Genomic DNA, 21,518 nt, shown 5'->3' with positions numbered 1-21,518 from the left:
CCAAACTCTGGAGGGGGGATTTTGCTTTTTCGTGGGTCGGTCGAAAACAGGATCAGCCGCTTTGTGGCATGTTTGAAACAGGTTTTTGTGTGGCATGGCCGCATAGAAACAAAAATGAATTCTTGTCGAAAAGGGGCATGTTTAAGAGCTGACGTCACAAGACTTGTTTTGTTTCTTAAGCTAATACGAAGGTGATGACATGCCAATTCTAAACCAACCACGACTCTATCGAAACGTGGCATGTATAGGCATCATGTCAAAAAACTGGTTTTTGTTCTATAAGCTAATATGAAACCAATGGCAAAAGTTCATTTGCATTGAATAATTAAGGGTTTTCTGGAATTCAGTGGTAGAGTAAGTACTTTGAAATAAAGATGGCAGTGAGAGATAAACCCCTTTTTAAAAAATGGATGTCTTTTCAACTTAGGATTTATATATACCTACTTCTAATGTGCAGACTGTAAAAAAGTAAAAGCGAACATTTTACTTGCAGACATATTTGTGTCCCTTAGGTATAAATTATATTTTTTGGAAGGAGATTTTATAAGACATTTAGTTAAAAAATTTTGAGTTTTTTATTTCAATTAATAAATTTTGTTTATCACTGGTTTCACATCAAGTGGGACTCTTGTTAAAACGGATTTAAATGGCCATGTTCACTGGAAAAGGGTGATTCTAACCCTCTAAATAGCTCCCTCTGGAGCTATTGTTTTATCCTTATATCCTTTCACTCTATACCTTCAACTCTGTTTCTACTTAGCCTTTTGTGTCATTCCTATCTAGTATTCATTGATATAGAAAAAAAATTACAAGAAACGTTTAATCGATAAATACTTTATTTTAAATAAGAGATTATTTTATAAAATACATGGTTGTGTCTTCTTCCACTGTCAAATCCATAGACACTTTGAGTGTCTGTTTTTTCGTTGTCGGGTAAACTTCGAAAAGTTAAATTTTTGGTGTTTTTTTTCTTCTTTCTTTTTTGTTTAGAACTGAGGACAGCTTTATTGAGGTACTTGTAGAAATATTTGTTTGTTTCTTCGTCATCATGGTTTGCCACTGGCTGACAAAATCCTTGTTTTCTCACCTGTTTTGATTTTATTTTTCATTTTATTATTTTCTGATTAGAGAGTCTAAGTGTAGAAGTTTTAAATCCTAGTTTCTATCTAAAATCTTGAATTTTGTACTTTTTACTAGAAGAGATACGGTTTTATATGTTTTGTTCCCCATGCCCAATTGTAGCAAACCAAACCTAGAAGATTAGAAGAGGGCTTATTTGATCGTGAATCACAAATATTACTGACCTTTGAGAATAACCAAAAATTGGAGGGTCGATAGCAATTGTTCCACGCCTCTTTTTACCCACATAATGACATATCAAAATTTGGCATTATTAATTTGATTTAAACAGTAGAAAGGTCCAATAATTTATCTTTGGGGAGGAAATGATCCCTTATAGTCCAAGAAGAAGAAACTACAAGTTACGCAGTTTGCCCACCGTACACATAAAGTATTTCTAATTGCAGAATAGAAAAAAAATTATAATGGGACGTGGTATTTTTTGGTGGGAAGGGGGTTCTTGAGTGGTATAAAGCCCTTCCGGGGGAATAATTTTTCATGGTAAAATTCAGGGAAATTTCTGAGCCAAATTTTACACAGAAAGCAGGAAAGGATTTCTTGTCAAAATTTGAAAAACAATCAGAAATTCCATTTATAAAACCAAGTTTTAAGCTTAAGAGAAACAAGAGCCATTTTATACAAGAGTGGAGCGGCTCCTTTCTCAACCCTTGCTCTTTAAACTAGTCAGTTTTCGTTATCGTTCTAGGACTCGGTCCCTTAGGAATGAGTCATAGAATGCACGGTCGGTTAAATATGAATTATCTTTACAAAAATTTATTTTAAAAAATTTCGTGGTCTCTAACTGTTAGTAACGAGCAACCCGGCCAAAAGGTAACCGAAACTCTAAAAATCGGACTTTGCTACCAATAGATACATCCAAAGAATCAGATTTTAATTCTGATTTCATAATATATAAGTTTCATCAAGATTAATATGACTCATAACCAGGGACACGCCCTAGAAAATTTGGATGATTTTCGAAAAAACGGGGAAAGACCCACTTAATGTAGTTAAAATTTATTGAAATTCAAACCATCATCTTTAGCGTATCAGAAAATACTACTTGAGAGGTTTCAATCTCACATCTACAAAGATGTGGAATTTTGCATTTTTTGCCAGAAGAAAGATCACGGTTGCATGTTTATTTTTTTTTTTTCCCAGGTGTAATCATATTGACCCAGTGGTCCTAGAATATCGTAAGAGGGCTCATTGGAATGGAAATTAAAAGTTCTAGTCCCCTTTTTAAGTGACCAAAAAAAATGGGAGGGCAGCTAGGCCCCCTCCCACGCTCATTTTTTTTCTCAAAGTCACCCAATAAAAATTTTGAGCTAGCCATTTTGTCCAGCATAGTCGAAAATCTAATAAATATGTCTTTTACGATGACTTAATCCCCCACAGTTCCCAGGGGAAGGGCTGCAAGTTATGAACTTTGCCCATTGCTTACATATTGTATTGGTTATTGGGAAGTATACAGACATTTTCAGGAAGAATTTTTTTCTGGTGGGGGGGGGTGGCGGAGGGGCGATCTAGTCTAATTAAACGGCCTTTGTGATTCAGGGGTTTGTGAATTAAAAATTTTTTAACTTTTAACGTAAACAGCGTGGTATTGACTAAGGAGAGAACCCCCTCCAATACGTAATAAAAAAAAAACAATCGATACGACTAAATAGTAATCTATACTTTTAAAAACAGAACTTTCATGTCAATAAATGTATCAAAAGAATGGGCTGATAATGCCGAGTATAAATATATAAATTTTGTTAAGTTTATTATTACTCATCAAAGGCTAAGAGCCTGAGAAAATTTACCTGATTTTTTATAGAGGGGGAAACATCCCCTAAAAGTGAAAAAAATTTAGTGAAAATCACACCGTCAGATTCAGCGTATCAGAAAACCCTATAACATAGGTTTCAAGCTCATATCTGCAAAAATCTGCAACTGTTTATTTATCGCCAAAAGAAAAATATACGAATATAGAAGTTCGTTACGTAAGTTAATTTTTAAATTACGGCAGAACCAAATTTAGAGAGCCATTTAGCAAAAGAAAAGTACATTTTTTATGCAAATTTTGCTTACTTATTCAATGCCGGCGAGCCAAAATAAAAGCTGCATTAACTAAAAACGATCAGAAATTAAATAAAAAAAACAAGTTTTTTAAACTGAAAGTAAGGAGCGACATTAATAATTAAAACGAACAGAAATTATTCCGTATATGAAAGGGGCTGTGCCCTCCTCAACGCCTCGCTCTTTACGCTAAAGTTTTTATTGTTTAAAAAAAAGAGTTGTGAGAAAGTCAAACTTTAGCGTGAAGAGCGAGGCGTTGAGGTGGGCACAGCCCCTTTCATATACAGAATAATTTCTGTTCGTTTTAAGTTTTAATTTCACTCCTTACTTTCATTATGAAAAAGTTGTTTTTTTTTATTTAATTATAGTAGAGAGCGAGAATTGAGACTGCGACTTTTATGGAAAAAGGTATTATCGTTTTAATTTTAAACCTTGATCTTTACTTCAATCTTAAAAAAGTTGTCTGTTATTTTGATCAAAATACATGTGTTTCATTTGGTGACGAAAATAAATTATCCCTTATATGAACGGGTCTGTGCCCTCCTCAACGCCTCGCTCTTTACGCTAAAGTTTTTATTGTTTAAAAAAAAGTTGTGAGAACGTCAAACCTTAGCGTAAAGAGCGAGGCGTTGAGGAGGGCACAGCTCCTTTCATATACGGAATAATTTCTGTTTGTTTTAAAATTTAATGTCGCTCCTTATTTTCATTTTTAGAAACTTTTTTTTTATTTAAATGTTGTGAACACGGAGGGTTTGGGGGGGCAGCAGCCCCCCAACTGTGCCTATTAATCACTGTACGTCTTAAGGTTCGATCGTTTACCTCAGCTTCTTTATATCTTTATAAAATGTAGTTTTTTTCGAAGGATTAAATTCTATCCTAGGGTACAACTGTTTTTCTTAAGTGGTAGTAACAATATTCTTTACAACAAAAATTTGTTTCATCGAAAGTTTGAATAAAGTAAAAAAAACCTAAATATAATATAAGGTAAAAGTCTGAATAGAATATAACGAAGTGGATTTTTGAATGAAATAATTAACGGTTATCAAAACATAAATGAACCGGAACTGTCCAGCAAATGAAAAGGGTCATAGTTACAAACCTCTAAGTTTTTTATGCTAGTTTATTTTTTCCATTAAGACTTTTCTTTATTCGTATTTTTGTTAAACAATAAAATTCGTGGCTTATTTGGAGGAGATTCAATTATAAGAACATATGCAATCGTAATTATTCTCAAGTTCTCAATGTTACAACTATAATCTCAACACATATTTGTCATTTAATATTTTAGATGTTTTTCAAGTGTTGAAGTTCTTTTACTATATTCTTTAAAGAAGCTTCGCTCTGTTATTATGATATTTAATAAAATGGAAAAATTATTTATAAAAATAAAAATTAGTCATTTATAAATTTTAAATGTGAATCTAAAAACTCGCTGATCACTTGCAACATCTTTTTGAATTATATCTTTATCAATTTTTTATTTCATAAAATAAAAACAGTAGGTTCAACTAATTATACTGTTTTAGCTCATTTATTGCTAATTGTTGTTGTTATCAACTAGTTTCTAAAGTTAATTTCATCCAAAGGGCATGTCCTTGCTCGTTCATTTTCTTCATAAATAATTTATTTATTTAATACAAAATTATAGAAAAATTGTGTGGAGAATATCTGTAAGTCAGAAAATATCGATTGGAGTAGTAATATTACGATAACAGTTGTGTCTGCTTTGCCTATTAATTCACAAATATGTTTTTTTAATTTAAATTAATAATTTTAATATAAATTAATGACTTGACAAAAAAAAATATTCTGTTTTTTTTTTGGACATCCCAATTTCGGGCATAGTAATTTGCAACCAAAGGACTTACTTATACACGTGATAATTCTAGTTTACTACGAATTTGTTTTTTACGTGTTATCTTCTACTAACATATTTGCCCAAAAGAAAAAATATTTTCTTTTAAATTCAAACAATGTGACCAGAATTAAAACTCAAAATATTGACTAAATTGAATGTGTTTCAACCTATGATTCCTAATCTGAATTTGTTCCAAAAAAGTATTTATATTTGAAAAATAACCCTTATAGATGGCATCTTTTACAAAGAATGAAACCAACATATTCAACTGAACGAATTTAATTTTATTATGATTAAAAATATATTTATTTTGAACATATTATTACATATTTTGAGTGTCTTTTTTTAATTCTAATATTTAAAATAATACTTAAAATATAAATTAGATATATAAAAAAACTGACATTGACAAACACATGCCACTTCTTAAATATAGTCATTTGATAAGCACAAGACATTATTTAAAAAATTCGCACCTTATAAAAATTCAAGACTATCATTCAAATCCTTCATCCACTTGTATGAATCATGTTATTCGTCATTTATTCTGTCCAGTAATCTTCTGGTATCTTTCTGAATCACTAAGTAATGCACAATAATGTTACTAATTAATTAATTGCTTCAATAGTAAAAAAAACTCAATATAGAACAATGTAAAATTGTGAGTTAAATATACCATAGTTTATTTTTTAATGAAATAAACACCTGTCATCAAAGAATATATTAAATGGAATTTTACTTTAAATGAAAAGTGTCATGGTTAAAAACCTCTAAACGAATTATGGTAGTTTGTTTTTTAAAATATGACTTTCTTCTATTCTAATGTTTTAGACAATAACATTTGTGGTTCTTTTTGAAAGAGAATCAATTACCAGAATACTCTAAATAATAATTATTTTCAAATTTTCTAATTATCTTCATCCTAAGCAACGAATCTATAACTATCTCAAAAAAATTAACTACTGATATTTTAATATGCTTTTACTTAGACAAAGAAATGACCATTAATGGAAACTAAAACTCTCTATCCCCAAAATATAAATTTTATTTAGCAGAAGTTTTCTTAATTAGATAATAGAAACAAAAGACTAAATATTAAAGGGGAGTTATCACAGGGTTCTGTTTATTGTTTTTTTTTTCTACTAATTTGTATTTGTACTAAAGGCGTTGAAATAGATATTCTAATAATAAATTTTATAATTTTATTTAGTTATAACGTAAAATGAAAAATATTTTAAATTTATTACATTAAAATATATAAGACGCAGCAAAAAATTTTTAATTCTTAGATGATATAATGTCATAAACAAATTAAATTCTACAATTAATAATTAAAATAAAACATTTTTTTTCTTATTGCTATTTATTTATATCATTCTATCAATGTTTCTGCTTCAAAATTGTTTTAATACTGCGTCATATGTTTTCGTAATATTAGACGAATTTTAGTGAGGAGAAAACGCAAAACAACACTGAGTTCTTATGTAATTGACAGAGACAGTTGGAGTAACTCAAAAACTGTTTTATAGCCAGTTTTTTTTGTTGTAAAATTGTTTTTAATCTTGTTGCATCTGGTTTCACATTTTCATGCCAAAAAATGTATTAATTAATGTAGATCATCATAAAAGTTCTGATGACGATGTCCGAACCACATGTAGATATCTGCTCTACAATGTCTGTGCTACCATCCTATCTTTCCAAGCTTTTTTTCCGAACTTATTCCATCTTAGGTCTAATAAGTTTCGAAATTATGTGGTTCCTTGGGTCTGTTGCAACGGTCCTTGAGGTATTATAATTGTTTCTATGGTTCGCTTTGGGTTGTTATAACATTCTCAAGGTTAGAATCCCTGCTTAAAGCTTCACCAAACAAAGTATTTCCAATAAAATTAATTCTTTTTCAAATGAAAGAAATATTCGTACATTTTATCAAGGGTGCTCATCCAAAAATCTTTGCAGCAATTATTTTCAGACAGCATACCAGGGGCCGGAGAGACCTTTACGGAGGGGGGTTGTATTGGATCTGAGACAAAGGGTCAAGAACATTTGTCCCGCGAATGAATTAAATGTGTCATGAAGAGAAAAAAAAATTTAACATCATTATTCTAAAAATTATCGTAAACTTAATAAAAAAAAGTAAAGATTAGCACAAAAATTAGAAAACAGTTAAATTACTTAAGATATATGTGTTTTTGAATTATTTTCCCAACTTTTTATTAGTAACTCCTGAGACTCACAGAGTCACATAAATTCAGCTAAAGGGTTATTAGCTAGATGCCTATGTACCGCCGTAGTTATTATGAATACCGTCTCAAGATAAGAAAACAATACAGGGCACAGTGGACTAGCGTCCATCCCCCCTGGGCAGTCAGACTCGTTTCATGTTTACCTTCTCCAGAGTTCTCACGATACCCCGGTGGAATTTAGTCAAATCTGACTGGGCATCCTTAATCACACCAAACTAAACCCCGTCCAAGACCAAATAATTGGATAGACTAGGATTGGCCCCCTCACCCTTTCGGACAAGAGATCCTCAATATCGCGCACCAATCCACGCGGCTAGGACCCAAAATTGGATGTAATTAGTATAAGAAGCTCTTTTAAAAGGACCAAAAACAACTAAAATAAATCCCGAGGCAGTGAGTATAAATTTCCATTTAAAATTTTCACCCCCCCCCCTGAGTCATTTTTTAATTCATTTTCTTTATTCTATTCATTACGTGTCATAACTTTCAATTTAAAAAACTTTTTTTTTTAATTTAGTTTAAAAAAGAAATAATTTACAGTTAATAGAATAATAATATTCAAAAAATATAAATTGACACTGTGACTCTGGTTGTGTCTTGCTAGTGTATGACAGAGAACTTTTAGAACTAGTGCAATTATATGAACAATTTGGAGAGCATTAACTTGAATAAGTAAGTATCATTACAGCTAGCATTGAATATGAATGAGTTGTTGACCTATCATATATATTTGGCAAAGAAAAAATCTTATTTTTAAGAGTCCTAAAGTTAAAATTAGCTTTGTCTTGGGTACGGGGCGACTTAAAAATTATAATTGCTCCAAATGTTAGCCTTATTGAATATGCATTGAAATGCATTTAGGATGTCTTTTTTGACGTCAATAAGACACTTACTGTTAACCTACTACAAAAACATATAATATATTGCTTTTTGTACATTGTCAGGGATAAAGAAGTAAATAAAGGTGTTTTATATCTTATTATTTCTATATAATATATAGAAAAATACTTGAATCTAAAAAAAGGCCGATTGCCTATTCAATCAGATGCATACCTAAAACTAAATTCAGACAAATCAGTGTGGTTTGAGTTTCTCGCTTTATATTCTATGTTTTATGGCACAGATAAAGGAATAGTATTACTAGCATTACAACTACCTCTTTTTACGTTTTAATTCCTTAATTTACAAAAAAATCGAAGCTTAAGTACTGATAAAACAGTGAAACCTCGACAGTACAGAAATTAGAGCGAAGAATCAGCAATATTACACAGCTGGTATGTATTCATTATAGTCAAATTTTTTAGAATATAAAACCTACACATTTTTAAATGTTAATAAATAACTCTTAATGTGGCAACATTAATTGAATCTGCTTATTCCAAAAAGTTCATTAAGTAGACACACGCTTTTGAAAGCATCTCGGTATCTATTGTTTCATTGCTGTAGTTAATTATGGAGAAAAGAACTTTATAAATAATGATTAAAGTAAGGTCCTTAGAATATATTACTTCTTAAAATATAATCCTGACAAGTGGAAAAAATTAACAAATATAGGACTAAGCCTGAAAACAAACAAAAATAATCCGTACACAGTTTTTCACATTAGAATTGATAGTAGAAATTTAAGATGACATAAACTCATTGAGCTGGAAATATGGAGGATTTTCTATATTTAGGACTTAGGAAAAAGTTGTTACCAGGTATCGGAGGATTAACAAACGAGGGTTACCACTTTTAAAGGCAAAAATAGTGCAAAGGGGTTGCTATGCCACTGACTGGAGGGGAGATCCCTCGTCGGCCCAAAATAGTGGGATTTCCGTGGTTACTCCAACGGTTCTGTACATACAAGCGTGATCGGATGGTCCAGGGCCACTTTTAAAAGCCAAGGTTTACCGATAAGATTTCTAGCGATCTCTAGAGACTCTAACGAGTCTTAAAATTTTACCGCGTAACGAGTATTCCCAAGGTATTATTTGCTTCACGTCTAAATTTATGTGTCCAGATTTAAAAAACGACTCTTACTTAACTCCCGATCCTATCGCTAGAGAAACTTAAGATGTATTATATAGTGTGAACGGCTATCTGTATTACAAATTTCGGAAAGTTCCATGACAGCAGCATACTGTATAATGATCTCCAATCGAGAAACTGAAGTTGATTATGTACTAACCAAGGAAACCCCACAAATATTCTCAAGAAGAAAGCTATCACCAAACTCATAGGTGATGACATCTTGAATACAGCTATAACTCAATTATCTTCCATCAAAAGGAGCATAGGTACCACATCCAAGCTAGTTAAGCCTGTGGACTCAACTGCTAATCACATTGACGTCATTGCCCTAGTCAAAGGCAAGAAATCTAAGAAAAAAATGGCAAACTTTCCATCCCAGTCCAAATTACCACCAATGATAATTCATCGGCTGAAGAAGAATTTCAGTATTCAAATCAAGCAAATGATGAAACTTCGACCACAATGGATATTTTAATGTGTACTATGCAAGATTTTAAATTTTTCATAAAATTATCAGTGTGAAATAATGTTGTTTTTAACTATGATGATGACCAAAATAATATGCGCCATCGCCCCAGATGGAACGGAGAGACCCTTGATACGATTCAACTTACAATATCTTAGCAATAGATTTTGTAAAAAATTCGAAACCAAAGCTATTGGAAAAGACAGAATTTAATATAATCTGCTTTAGCATAAAAAGCAAACGATATAAGTGGACTAATTTTAATGATTTAATTTTAATTAACTGTTACTGCCCTTTCGACGTAATTGGAATAACGGACACGTGGCTTTCAGGAATTGATGATACTAATGAATTTTCCCTCCCTGGCTTTCAAGCTATTCATATCGAAAAAAAATTAACCAAGTCTTCTTTTGGTATTCCTCTTTACATTGGGTCAATTCGAAAATATACCAGGCTATGGAACTGTGAATCTTTATTCTCGCAACCTGTTAATAATCGTTTGATGTGTTCAGTACTTGTTTATATAAGTGCTGACGGCAATTATTTTATTTTTTCTTTGTTTTAGAAGCCATCTCCAGGTCCGACACCTTTCTTTGTAATACTTTTGGTGACTTCTAGTTTTATTCATTTACACCACAATAAGGAGGTAGTAATGAACGACTTCAATTGCAACTTGATAAAAGTAAGTAGTAAAATGATTCTGATATTTTATTTTAAACATTTACCTCAAGGGATAATCTTCCGAACCCGCTTTTTCTACTAGAGTTGACCTAATGAGGTTTACCGTTGCTGTAATTGATAAAATTTTTGTAGCCACTTCCTTGGGAAACTAACTGTCCTCCAAAATAATACTCTCTGACGTGTCAGACCACTTTCTAATCTATCCCTCTCTACCCTTCCAACCAACTATTAAACACCCTAGAACTAATATCCCTACGTCTAATAGGATATATAATATTGTGAATATGAACCGGTTCACGGATCGTTTGAAATAATTCGAGTGATCAATGATTTTGGATTGTCAGAATCTTAATTTAGCCACAAATGGTTTTACACAGGGACTGAGTCATATTATGAATTCAACTTTTCCAGTCTGTAAATAAAACAGACAATATACCTATATATCGCGCTGGATATTCAATTGACTTATAATCTATTCATATATTAAAAAAGACCTGTTCAAGTTAGATTTCCAAACCAGTATCTCTACTTAAATAAATAATTATAAAACCTACAAAAACTACACACAAAATACAATTGTGAAGCAAAAAAAAAATATTGTTGGTCAAAAATTAAAAACTGCAAAAGGAACGTGCAAAAATAATTAAGACCACATAATAAGCATATTTTACACAACTACATTATAATCTTCAAGGCACTATACACCATAATAAAGACAGTTACATTTTTACAACAAGAAGGATCCCGAATACGTGTCACTTTGTTTCTTTAATTTATTTATCGAGGATGACGAAATCGAACCAGTGATCCCATAAGCTCAAAAGAAGGTTCATATACCATTAATACAAAACAAAATTGTGCGTGATATAATCAGCTTCGTGACAAAGCAGTTTAGGAGTATAAAAAAGATTGCTTTGCCTTTATCGAAACCGAAATGCTTTTTAAACTTCATTTGAAAGTTTCGTCTTTGGCCAAACATCAATATTTTGACACTACGGACAAGCCAAATTTGTTTTCAAATCTTGCTTCAATTTTGACATCTTTGGATGCAAACCAGATAGCTGTTCTTCCCTTTCTCGAATAGCAACAAGCTCATGAAAATTAATAAGGTCAGTGTCCATATAATTTGTTTATATGATAAAATATTGCTATTTGGCAATAAGCTCCAACTACTAATCCAGCTACCACGAACATGACCTAGTATTTGGTGGGGTAATCAGAGAAACATGGCTGAAATAAACCGATCACTATTCAATTCCACCAATCATCTGTTGTTTGTTTCACACTGTCAGTGGAAAACTGTGTTATAAAAACTCCTTATGTTAATTGGGTTTGTTTCTACATGAACATGAGGTATCTGAGTGCTGTGGTATTGTGTCTGGTTATTGTGTGGGACAATTTAAATGAAACTCGCATAAATAGAGTTCACACTTAATAACATAAACTTCCTAGTAACACTAGTGCTACATGGGTTTTGTTGGGGTTAAATGATACAATGTGCGAAAATATACCGACAGATAAATCAGTCGGACGGTCATCTGAAGTTTTTTGAAAACTGTCAGAAAGAACTGAGTCCTAAAGACGATATCTGTCAATTGTGATGGTGGAAACTTGACCAATATGTATTTTATTGCCCTGGTCCAGTGTCGGGTGATTGTTTTTGAAAATTTTGGTTGAGCGCGATCACATTAGTTTCAGAGATAATGAAAGACAATAACTAGGCCCGCTAGTGCTCTAGGTGTTGTTCTGTTGGGATGTGGGAACATGAGAAATAAATTACAGACCCCGAACAGATTCGACATTTCATTTGTGGTTTTTTGACCACTGTCAATATAAACTGCATCCTCAATACTATTCAGTTTGGTTGGGTGTTTGGGATCTGCACCTAGATTTATCTGGTTTGTATGGTCTTGTGTATTAGTATTGTTATTGAAATTTTAGGTGATTATCTAAAATATTTTTTGCACAGATCATGAAGGAACCTTCTCAGACCCCCTAAAGCGACCTTGTTTTAGTTGGTGTGAGATTAGAACAAGGGGTATAATTTACAGACAAATAAATAATACAGCATTTCATCTGTGGTTTTTTGCTCACTGTCATTAAAATCTACGTCCTAAACACTAGGTAGGGCACTTGGGTCGGTTGTAACTTGACCAAGAGGTATTATATTGCGCGGTTATTGTGTAGTATTCTAACGATTGAAAAATTATGTTAAGCTCTAAAAAATATTGGTCAGAGATCAGGAATGATACGTCCTTGGATCTCCAGAGTTAACTCGGTTTTGTTGGGGTTATCTACGAAAATGGTCTAAAATATACAAACAAATAAATAAGCCCGAAGGTCATTTGTGGTTTTTTGTCAGTGTCAGTTTTTTGTCACACTGCCAATGAAACCAGTATTATAAAAAATCTTTATTGTGATTGTATTTTTAGCATATACACCTTTATTTATCATGGTGACATGTTATTGTTTATTATACTTGAGATTGAATAAGTATCAGATGATCGATCAAATATTTTGCAATGTTAATAAAAGACACTTATCAGACAAAGTTACGCTACCAGGGTATTGTTGGGTTGAGATGAGAAAATTGGATAAACATTACAGAAAAATGAATAATACAGCATTTCATTTTTACCGACAACTAAATAATCTTCAATGGAGTATAGAACTTTTTTCTACTGTATATTACCTTTAAAGTTCTTTGGACAAACTAGGCAGACGATTCAATAATAAAGAGATTCAGTGTACTTAGCCAGAGTGGTGTCAGATATAAATAAAAGTACAAAGTTGTTAACTAGTGAAAACCCATTTGGCAATAGTATAGAAAAAAAGTTTTCAACCGCCCCGAATGCATCAAGTACCCCGTATAAAACACCATCCTCTAAGCCTCCTAGCTCAAATCCCTATCAGAAGGAATTACCAAGTCAACACGCCTCCTTCCCCTGTGAGATGAGGTCCGCCTGCCCCCTCCCCCTTCTCAAGAAGAAACAAACCAGAAACACTACCAGGAATTAATCCCTTAACTGACAAACAGGATGCACAACCAAACATGCAATCCCCAAATATATGCTTATTCATTCTAAACTGTAATGCAGTTCAGGCCATTAACATACATCAACTACACAAATCAAAAATCATTTCAAAATTGGCAAAAATCTAAATTCCTGATGATATGCTCATTCAAACAAAAAAAGATCTTGCTTTACTTTTTACAAAGCTGTACTCACTATAGTTAGGTCTCTCTGACGTCTTCACAACATACCTTGCTTTGTAAAGTGTTAAAATGCTTCAAACACCACAAAATCTCACTATCAGCCAAGAGCCTAGCCAACTATACTTGCACACAGAGCATAGAAATCGACATCTACCATCTCATAATTGAACTCGAGTCAAAAGAGTCAAAAGATCTACTGAAAGATATCTGAAAATATTTAATAAATATGAGGCAGTCAATCCAGTAGCCCTGTAGCCAACAGAGCAAAGCAAAAGGAAAAGGGTTAAATAGTACTACTGAAAAGCATGTTTGCTGTTAAATAGATGAAGAGAAAATGCTAAATAGAAGAAGAAGACTTGACAACAGTTTAGTCAATAACAAATCTGACTGTAGGTGAATAAAAAGTCTGAAATATGATAATATATGTAAATTACTATTACAGTACTATCTTTAACATACAAAACATTGATTTTTTAAAATTTAAATCATCATCTAGAAGTTCAGCTTATTTGAGAATACTCCTAAATAATTATTTTAGACACGTAAAATAAGTAAAATCGATGTTGATAAGTTTCATTGGCCAGAACAGGAGCTACATCCATTCCCCAATGAGTTGGAACTGATCAGAAGAGGAAGATATTCACCTTCCGTAAATATTTTAAACTTCAGTGTTTTTGAGCGAAATTATTCTTTCCTGGCAGTAGTCTTCATTCACTTCAAAGCATGGTAGCTGGCAACGCTCCAAAAAGATGATATCATTTTAGAAGAAATAGATTTATGGTTGGATAATTTACAGTTTACTAGAAGACTTCTTATCCAACTAAGAGAATCAATTTATCTGGCTAGTTGAATATTAACCCAAAACTGCTTAGAGAATCTTCTTATCTGCCTAGTTGGATATATATCAGAAACACTAAGCAACATTATTATCCAACTAGGTAGATATTCTCTCTGCCTTAGAGAAACAATTTATCTGGATAGTTGGATATAATCCCCCCAATTATGAGACACTATTAATATCTGAAGATTTGTTGATATCTCAGAATCGCTTGTCACAGTTATTATCTAACTAGGTAGATAATATAGATGCTTAAGATAAACAATTTATTTGGATAGTTGGAAATAAACAACAAAAAGCTTAGACAATCTTCTTATCTCCATAGTTGGATATATATCAAAAACACTAATCAACATTATTATCCAACTAGGTAGATATTCTCTCTGCCTTAGAGAAACAATTTATCTGGATAGTTGGATATAAACCCCAAACTGTTTAGAGAATCTTCTTATCTGCCTAGTTGGATATATATAAGAAACACTAAGCAACATAATTATCTAACTAGGTAGATATTCTGTATATTGCATAAACAGTCAAATATTCAGCTAGGTAGATAAAGGTGTAAGAGTCTTTTTTTGTCTAGCATGATATTTTATCTTGATACTAAGTGTAGTTGGATAATATTTTTACATTCTATAGAATGTAATTTTTTTAAGAATATCCATTGGGCACCTTCCCACTTAAGGTAAAGGTTGAGATGGCTAGGGCACATTAGCCTATACAGATTGCCAAAGATTTTTATTTTTTTGGCTAGCTATCTAGGGCTAAATGAAAAGCAAATGCTTGGCTGAGCTGGGAGGATATTGTAAGGAAAGATTTAAGGAAAACTGGAACTTCCTAGGAGCTTATAAAGAGGGAGGCTTTAAATAGATTGGGATGCAATAAAAACATATGTATCTGTATTGGCCTCAGGGGGCTTGATTCTGTGGTGAGTTTTTAGTAGGCCTAGGCCTATAGGCTACAATTTGAGGATTTTATTTTACTAGACCTAGCCTAGTATGTTTCTTTCAGAAGAAGCCAACCACTAAATACGTCCATAGGTAAAAATGATATCTAATTCACCTTATTTGAGAACAAACCTTGACTTTCCGACAAAGCTGTCACCTATTACTAGAATTTTGAGAGTAGTCAAATATTTTTTATCCATTTTTATGATTTATTCAATTTCTTCTACAAATCAGGGTTACGAACTGCCGACGTAAAAAAAGAGTGCAAATTAAGGCCAAAAAGAGTGCAAGTTGTTAAAAGCGTACGGCTCCTGCCGAGCGCGCAGCCTCTCAATTACTTGGACGATCTGTCTGGGTTTTTCTCTGTCTACAATTAGCCATATCTTGATGCCACCTATGCAACCTACTGCAAAATACTTTATAAAGTCAATTCATTACGCCATTTACCCATAATTATCAGTTATCCTTTGATCGATAAACATATTATCTTTAAATTTGTCTATTGTATTTAAAATAAAGTAAGGAAATAAACCTCTAAATAAAAAGTTAGATAATGATTATCATTCTTTTTTAGCTTAAAAGATAATGCTCTGCTTGAAATTTGCAGGTGTTTATTTTTATGACTTAGATCTTTAATTGAACTATAATTGCCTGCATCCAATGTTTAGTTAAAGTTTTGTCTCCAATTTATCCAAACATTTTAAAAGGAATATAAGAGGTCCAAGTAACTAGTCGTGAACTATAGCTGACTTTCCTGTAGTCAAGTCAAGTACCGTACCCTAGCACAGCGAAAAAAAGTGCAAGCAGAAACAAAATGGATTTATTATCCTTCAAAACAGCACACAAAATTGAATGTTTATTGTATTGTTATTTGCATTTTATCCCGTTGTGCCTCAGTGTCACCCAGAAAATTCGGAAACCGTTGAAGAAGAGGAACAAGAGTGTCCACACCCCAAGATAAGGCAACATTTGGACTTAAGCATTTGAGATTTTCCAACATTAGGTCATTGTAGTCAATCCGTTTGCTCATTTGTGAGCAAATTTCAAAAAAAAAATTCAGACAGCTCATCTGGATGCAGTGAATCTGCTGAGCACTCAATAGGCCAGTGTTTTGCAGGCTTCTCATGAGGCACAGCGCATTTGGTCCCAACTTTATACAATCAAGTGCAAGAAAATGAGCTGGGCTCAACCGAACTTTAAATGGATCTTGTACGCACCCTAATTCTTCCTTTTTAACAAAGCACTTGAGGAGCAACAGATACGTCTGTCACGAATTTTCCAGAAGCCTGTAAAACCATATTCCCTCAGCTTGAAACTCTTTGTTTAGTATATTGATCTTTAGTAAGACAAATTAAAGAAAATACTAATTAACTTTCACAGATGAATCATGCATAAAAGCAAGAATTTTATCAGCCTTTTCTGTGGCTCCTCTATCTCGAATGGAGTCACCTTCTCCATGGTTGGTAAATAATAAAAGGAGTGGGTTCCACTGCTCAAGGATCCATTCAACGAAAGCCTCAAGGGTGAGCCATCATGTACTTGACGTCTGTAAAAGCTTATGGTTTTCCACATGACAGAAAATTTGGTAGATCTTTAGTTCATCCTGTCTTTTTGGGCTATTTGCCAAATATGCAACTACGTCACAAAGAAAAATGTCAATTTCATCTGGCAACGTCTTAGCTGCATATGCAGAACAGAGAGCAAGGGAATGGCTAGTGCAGCCAAGCACAAGCAAATCTGGTATATATTCTTTTAACAGTACACCAAGACCCATTTGATGTCCAGTGTTAACGCTGACACTGTCAAAGGCAATTGCCATCCAATTTTGCAAAGGTATTCCTAGGATTTCCAAATGACCAAGTATTGAACGTTCATGCCCTTCTGAACAGGCATCACTTACTGGCAAAAGCCCCAAAAAGTCTTCTCGCACTATATCTTTGGAGTCTCTGTACTTTACTATAAAGACCAAGACCTTCTGCCAAGATTTATTGGTAGATTCGTCAACTATTAAAGAGATATGAGCTTTCTTCAGTTCACAAGAAAGCACATCTCTTTCTACAGGGGCAATGACGTGTCTCATTATCCCAGTAGTTTTAGTTCTGCCCTGATTCAAGCTTTTACAAAGTTCCGAGTCTCCAAAAGCATTTTGTCAGGACTGGGATTCAAGTGTCCATTTTTGAAATGGGAATGTCTTCCAAGACGACCCACAACGTAAGCTTCAAGCTGGCTTGAATTATAGACTCAGCATGTAATTTTTTGGGAAGGTCTTCAAACTGCAGCATTGATGTCTGATTTTTCTTAACCCTGCTCTTGTGGAAGTTTGTTCTAAGATGACACCTCACGCTTGCCACACATCCGATTATGTCTTAAAAACACACTTTACAGTAGGCTAAGCCCTGGTATCATTTAAAAAAAGATCAGAAATTAAATTAAAAAACAAATTTTCTCAACTGAAAGTAAGGAGCAGCATTAAAACTTCAACTGAACAAAAATTACAACATAAATGAAGGGGACTGCCTGCCCCTCAACACCCCACTCTTTAAGCTAAAGTTTGAATTGTGTCCTAATTCTTTAAAAAATACTCCTGAAACACAAGGGTCGTTTAAGTAGAACAACGAAATGCTTTTTTAAAAGTGCTAAAAAACATTAGCGTGAAGAGCCAGGTGTTGGAGAGGGGGCTACCCTCTTCAAATACATAATAATTTCTGTTCGTTTTAAATTTCAATGTTGCTCCTTGCTTTCAGTTAAAAAAATTCCTGTTTTTTTAATAGTGTTAAAAACCAAGGCTGAAACAAGTTTGCAAATAAGGAAAAAGGGCTTGGACAGAAATACTAGGCACTTTTTTCTCCTTGTCTCTTGTACAAGATTACTTGTTTACTGTACAAGCTCTTGGGAGTGTTAAAAGGGGTGATTAGCTTATTCTACAATCAGCTTTGCTTAAAATTGAGAATATAAGCACTTAGTACTTCTGTCATTAGTTTTCAAGACTCTAAAATAGGCTGTTTTTCAACATAATAAAGCCTATCTTTTCACTATTTTCTTATTACCTTATATTCTCTGCCTACTAACGGCTTTCTATTTTTTTTAAGTGTCCCCATTCATTTTAAAGGACTCTTTGCAACGCAGTTTTTCAACTTTAAAGGTCAATTTTTCACTTGTCAGAGGCATTAAAAGGTTTTCCTAGCTTTTTGCTAGAATATTAAGGATCCAACTAATATATCCCCCCTTTTGTTTAAAAGACTCTGCCCCTTCAGAAATAACTAAAATAACTTTTCTTTATCAACTTTTTACTCTAATAAAAAGGTAATTTTTAAGCTAAGAAGTGTTCACTCGCTAGTTTCTGAGGAGGGCCATTTTTACCCCCTCTAAGGACCCCCCCCTTTTTTAGCTCCATTATACCTATTTATTTCCTTTTTTAGAATACTTTCGACCAATTAGTGGACAATATATTGAGTAAGCTCCTAGAAGCTATACCAGCTGAGGACACTGCAAGGACTATGAATATACATGATGCAAATCCCCCTTCGGTAAGTTTTACAAGACTATTACCAAATATCAGTAGTGTGGACATACCTTTCAATGCTTAATAATACAATGATGCATTCCAGTGAGTAGTGGAGGTTCTACAGTTCCAAGAGGGCATAGCACTCATAATACAATGAGTAGTAGGGATCCATGACTTCAAGGGGATGTGTTACTCCTAATGCAATGAGTATTGGGGGTCTATGACTTTATAACCGTTCTCTTTTCATAGGGCAATACTTTCCAGTGAGCTAATATGCTCTTATTCTTCTTCTAGGTTCACACAGCATCATCTCAAGGGATCTAAAACCTCTACGAGGATATAGAATCACTTATGAACATAGAGCAAGTCCTGGAGAGCAGTGAAGGCGAGGGGGATTAAGTGCAGGGGTGAGTCCGGCTAGTGTGGCTCTCATTGATTTAGACAGTTCAGTGTGGGATCTCGGCCTCGATATAGACTATGCTTAGGTTGAAGACCAGTTACCATCGAGTGCAGTCAAGTCAAGACCGCCATTGACAGTGATTTAGGGGAACAAAGTGGAACTGGCTCGCCTCCAGTCTTATCTCAGTTCTATTTATCTGATAGCGCTTTGCGCAACATTCACGTGTATAGGGCAGAGTTTGGTGATCCATTCAATTCCCTATCAAGTGGTAGTATTCACACGGATCCTATAGACACGGCACACTCCTACGTCAACATAATTCGGGCACTTCTCAAAAACCATATAAAGGAGGAGGACAGGATTCATTAAAAGCATCCATCGCGTTTAAAATTATTTTTTTTTAATGCAACTTTGGGTGTTTTCCGTCACCATCATATACAAACAAGAATGCAGAAGTTACACCTTGACTTGCATAATTTTGAGGGTGTGTTTTGGATTGGGTGGGTGAAATTTTTAATAGGATGAAGGTGTACAATGAGAATGGGAGCGGGTTATCGGTTTTATTTATTTAAAACTTAGTAGTTAATAATACTAAATTTAAAAAGGAATTTGCTTTAAGAGGTGGGAGTAAGAGCTGGAAACCTATAACTTTAAAAAATATAATGGTAATTTAAAAGCTACTAAAGGTGTACAACACTTTCGTTTCAAAAATGGCTGGAGTGTTTCAAGTATTTCGTCCTTGTGACAGGATATAAACCTCTGCAAAAGGACGTTACTAAGACGGATTTGGACGATTGGGCAATACAGGGCGGTGAGGAGGGTTCTTAATATCCGAAAGTAGATTTTAGTTGTTTCAAGGGACATTATCCAATAACACTTAAGGGGATTGATATTTTTGAAAGGGCAAATAAACATTGAAAGTTGGGGTTACAGTTTTACAGTTTGATGAAGAATATAAAGATGGGGAACTTAGTGATAGAAAGGGGGTAATTTATTCCGTAAGAGCACCGTCTATTGAAACAGTGAAACATTGGGTATGGCTTCTTTACCAACCTGCCAAAGATCCTGAATCCATTGGACACTTTTCTCCTATTCCACATATTAGCAGGGTTTTAAGTAAGGATAAAAGTAACACTTCACGTCATCACTGCCCAATGTGTCTGTCTAGGTTTTATACAGAAATAAAATTAAATAATCAAAATTAGACACTGCAAGTGTCATGGGTACCAGTATGTGGAAACGGTTTCAGGACAATGCTACCTTGCGATTCAAAAGCTTTCAGAACACACTGTTGCAGAGCAACAAGGTATCATTGGACATTGAGGCTGCGCTCACAGATGTGTTGGATCGGTCAAGTTTGAATCATGTGAAAAAAATGAAGCCATTGCGATCTCTTTTACGCACGAGCAGAGAGATTCAAGTAATACCATGCAATTGGTAGATTTTATTGAGATGTTTGGTGGAGAGGATTGTGTTGGAACAGCCATGGTTGCTCTTATTAAAACCGCAAATGAGGCAATTTCACGGCGGCGCCATACATACTTTCCAATGAATCTATCATCAGGATAAGAGTCGGTAATTAAAATCTAGACATTTGTTAGGTTTGCAAGAAAAAATGAATGAGGGGGACGCGAAATCCCGGGGACCTTGATTATTTATGGCAGGAAATTTAATCAAGGGTAAGTAACTTTCGGGGGCTTGCGCATAATTCATGAAATGTCAATGTTAAACAGCAATAATTTTTAGCAGTTTACATTCATAATTCTAATTACGATTTGAAACCCATATTACCAGCGTTGGCAAGTTTGTAGAAAGGTGAAGTTGTAGATCGTGCATGGCTAGATGGTTCTTATTCATATAACATCATACCGATATAATCTGTAAAGTTGCTAGTCTTAGAATTTAAATGGCAAACTATTGATAATGGTAAAACGTACTTGAATAAAAATCCGTTTCCTCGATTCCTTTAGTTTTTTTCCCCAACTCCCGAAGTCAGTTGATTCAAGTACAGAAAATTGAAGGTTTTAATTGTTTTCTCCTCTTCAAACAGTACTTTCCAGATGAGGAACTGTATGATTTATTAACGTGTAAGGGCATATACCTGTACGAGTACTACAGTTCTGCCTCGAAGCTAAGTGAGGAAAAATTGCTACCCATCGCAGATGTT

At 33.7% G+C, this 21,518-nt stretch overlaps 2 protein-coding genes across 2 annotated transcripts in view; both read right to left on the bottom strand.

Annotated features, from left to right (window-relative positions):
* The window catches only part of LOC148949437 (ras-related protein Rab-18-B-like), a 155,269-nt gene extending 139,554 nt beyond the window's left edge, over positions 1-15,715 (bottom strand). The window contains exon 1 of the mRNA XM_089092979.1: positions 15,579-15,715. Within this exon, the coding sequence (XP_088949105.1) occupies positions 15,579-15,646 (68 nt within the window). The 5' untranslated portion in view covers positions 15,647-15,715. The remainder of the gene's footprint in view (positions 1-15,578) is intronic.
* Positions 15,716-16,977: 1,262 nt separating this feature from the next.
* LOC148949436 (uncharacterized) lies at positions 16,978-17,526 on the bottom strand. The gene has a single exon (XM_089092700.1). It carries the CDS (start codon positions 17,524-17,526, stop codon positions 16,978-16,980), a length of 549 nt encoding a protein of 182 aa, XP_088948826.1.
* Between the last annotated feature and the right edge of the window lie 3,992 nt (positions 17,527-21,518).

This window comes from Artemia sp. Qi Xiang Cuo, chromosome 8, assembly GCF_049724085.1.
Source record: "Artemia sp. Qi Xiang Cuo chromosome 8, ASM4972408v1, whole genome shotgun sequence".
In the NCBI taxonomy this organism is placed as follows: domain Eukaryota; kingdom Metazoa; phylum Arthropoda; class Branchiopoda; order Anostraca; family Artemiidae; genus Artemia; species Artemia sp. Qi Xiang Cuo.
The sequence above is the reverse complement of the archived record's forward strand: the minus strand, read 5'-3'. Positions and strand labels throughout refer to the sequence as shown.

Excerpts from the sequence above, each read along its gene's own strand:
- LOC148949436 (XM_089092700.1), bottom strand. The coding sequence starts at position 17,526 with ATGAGACACGTCATTGCCCCTGTAGAAAGAGATGTGCTTTCTTGTGAA.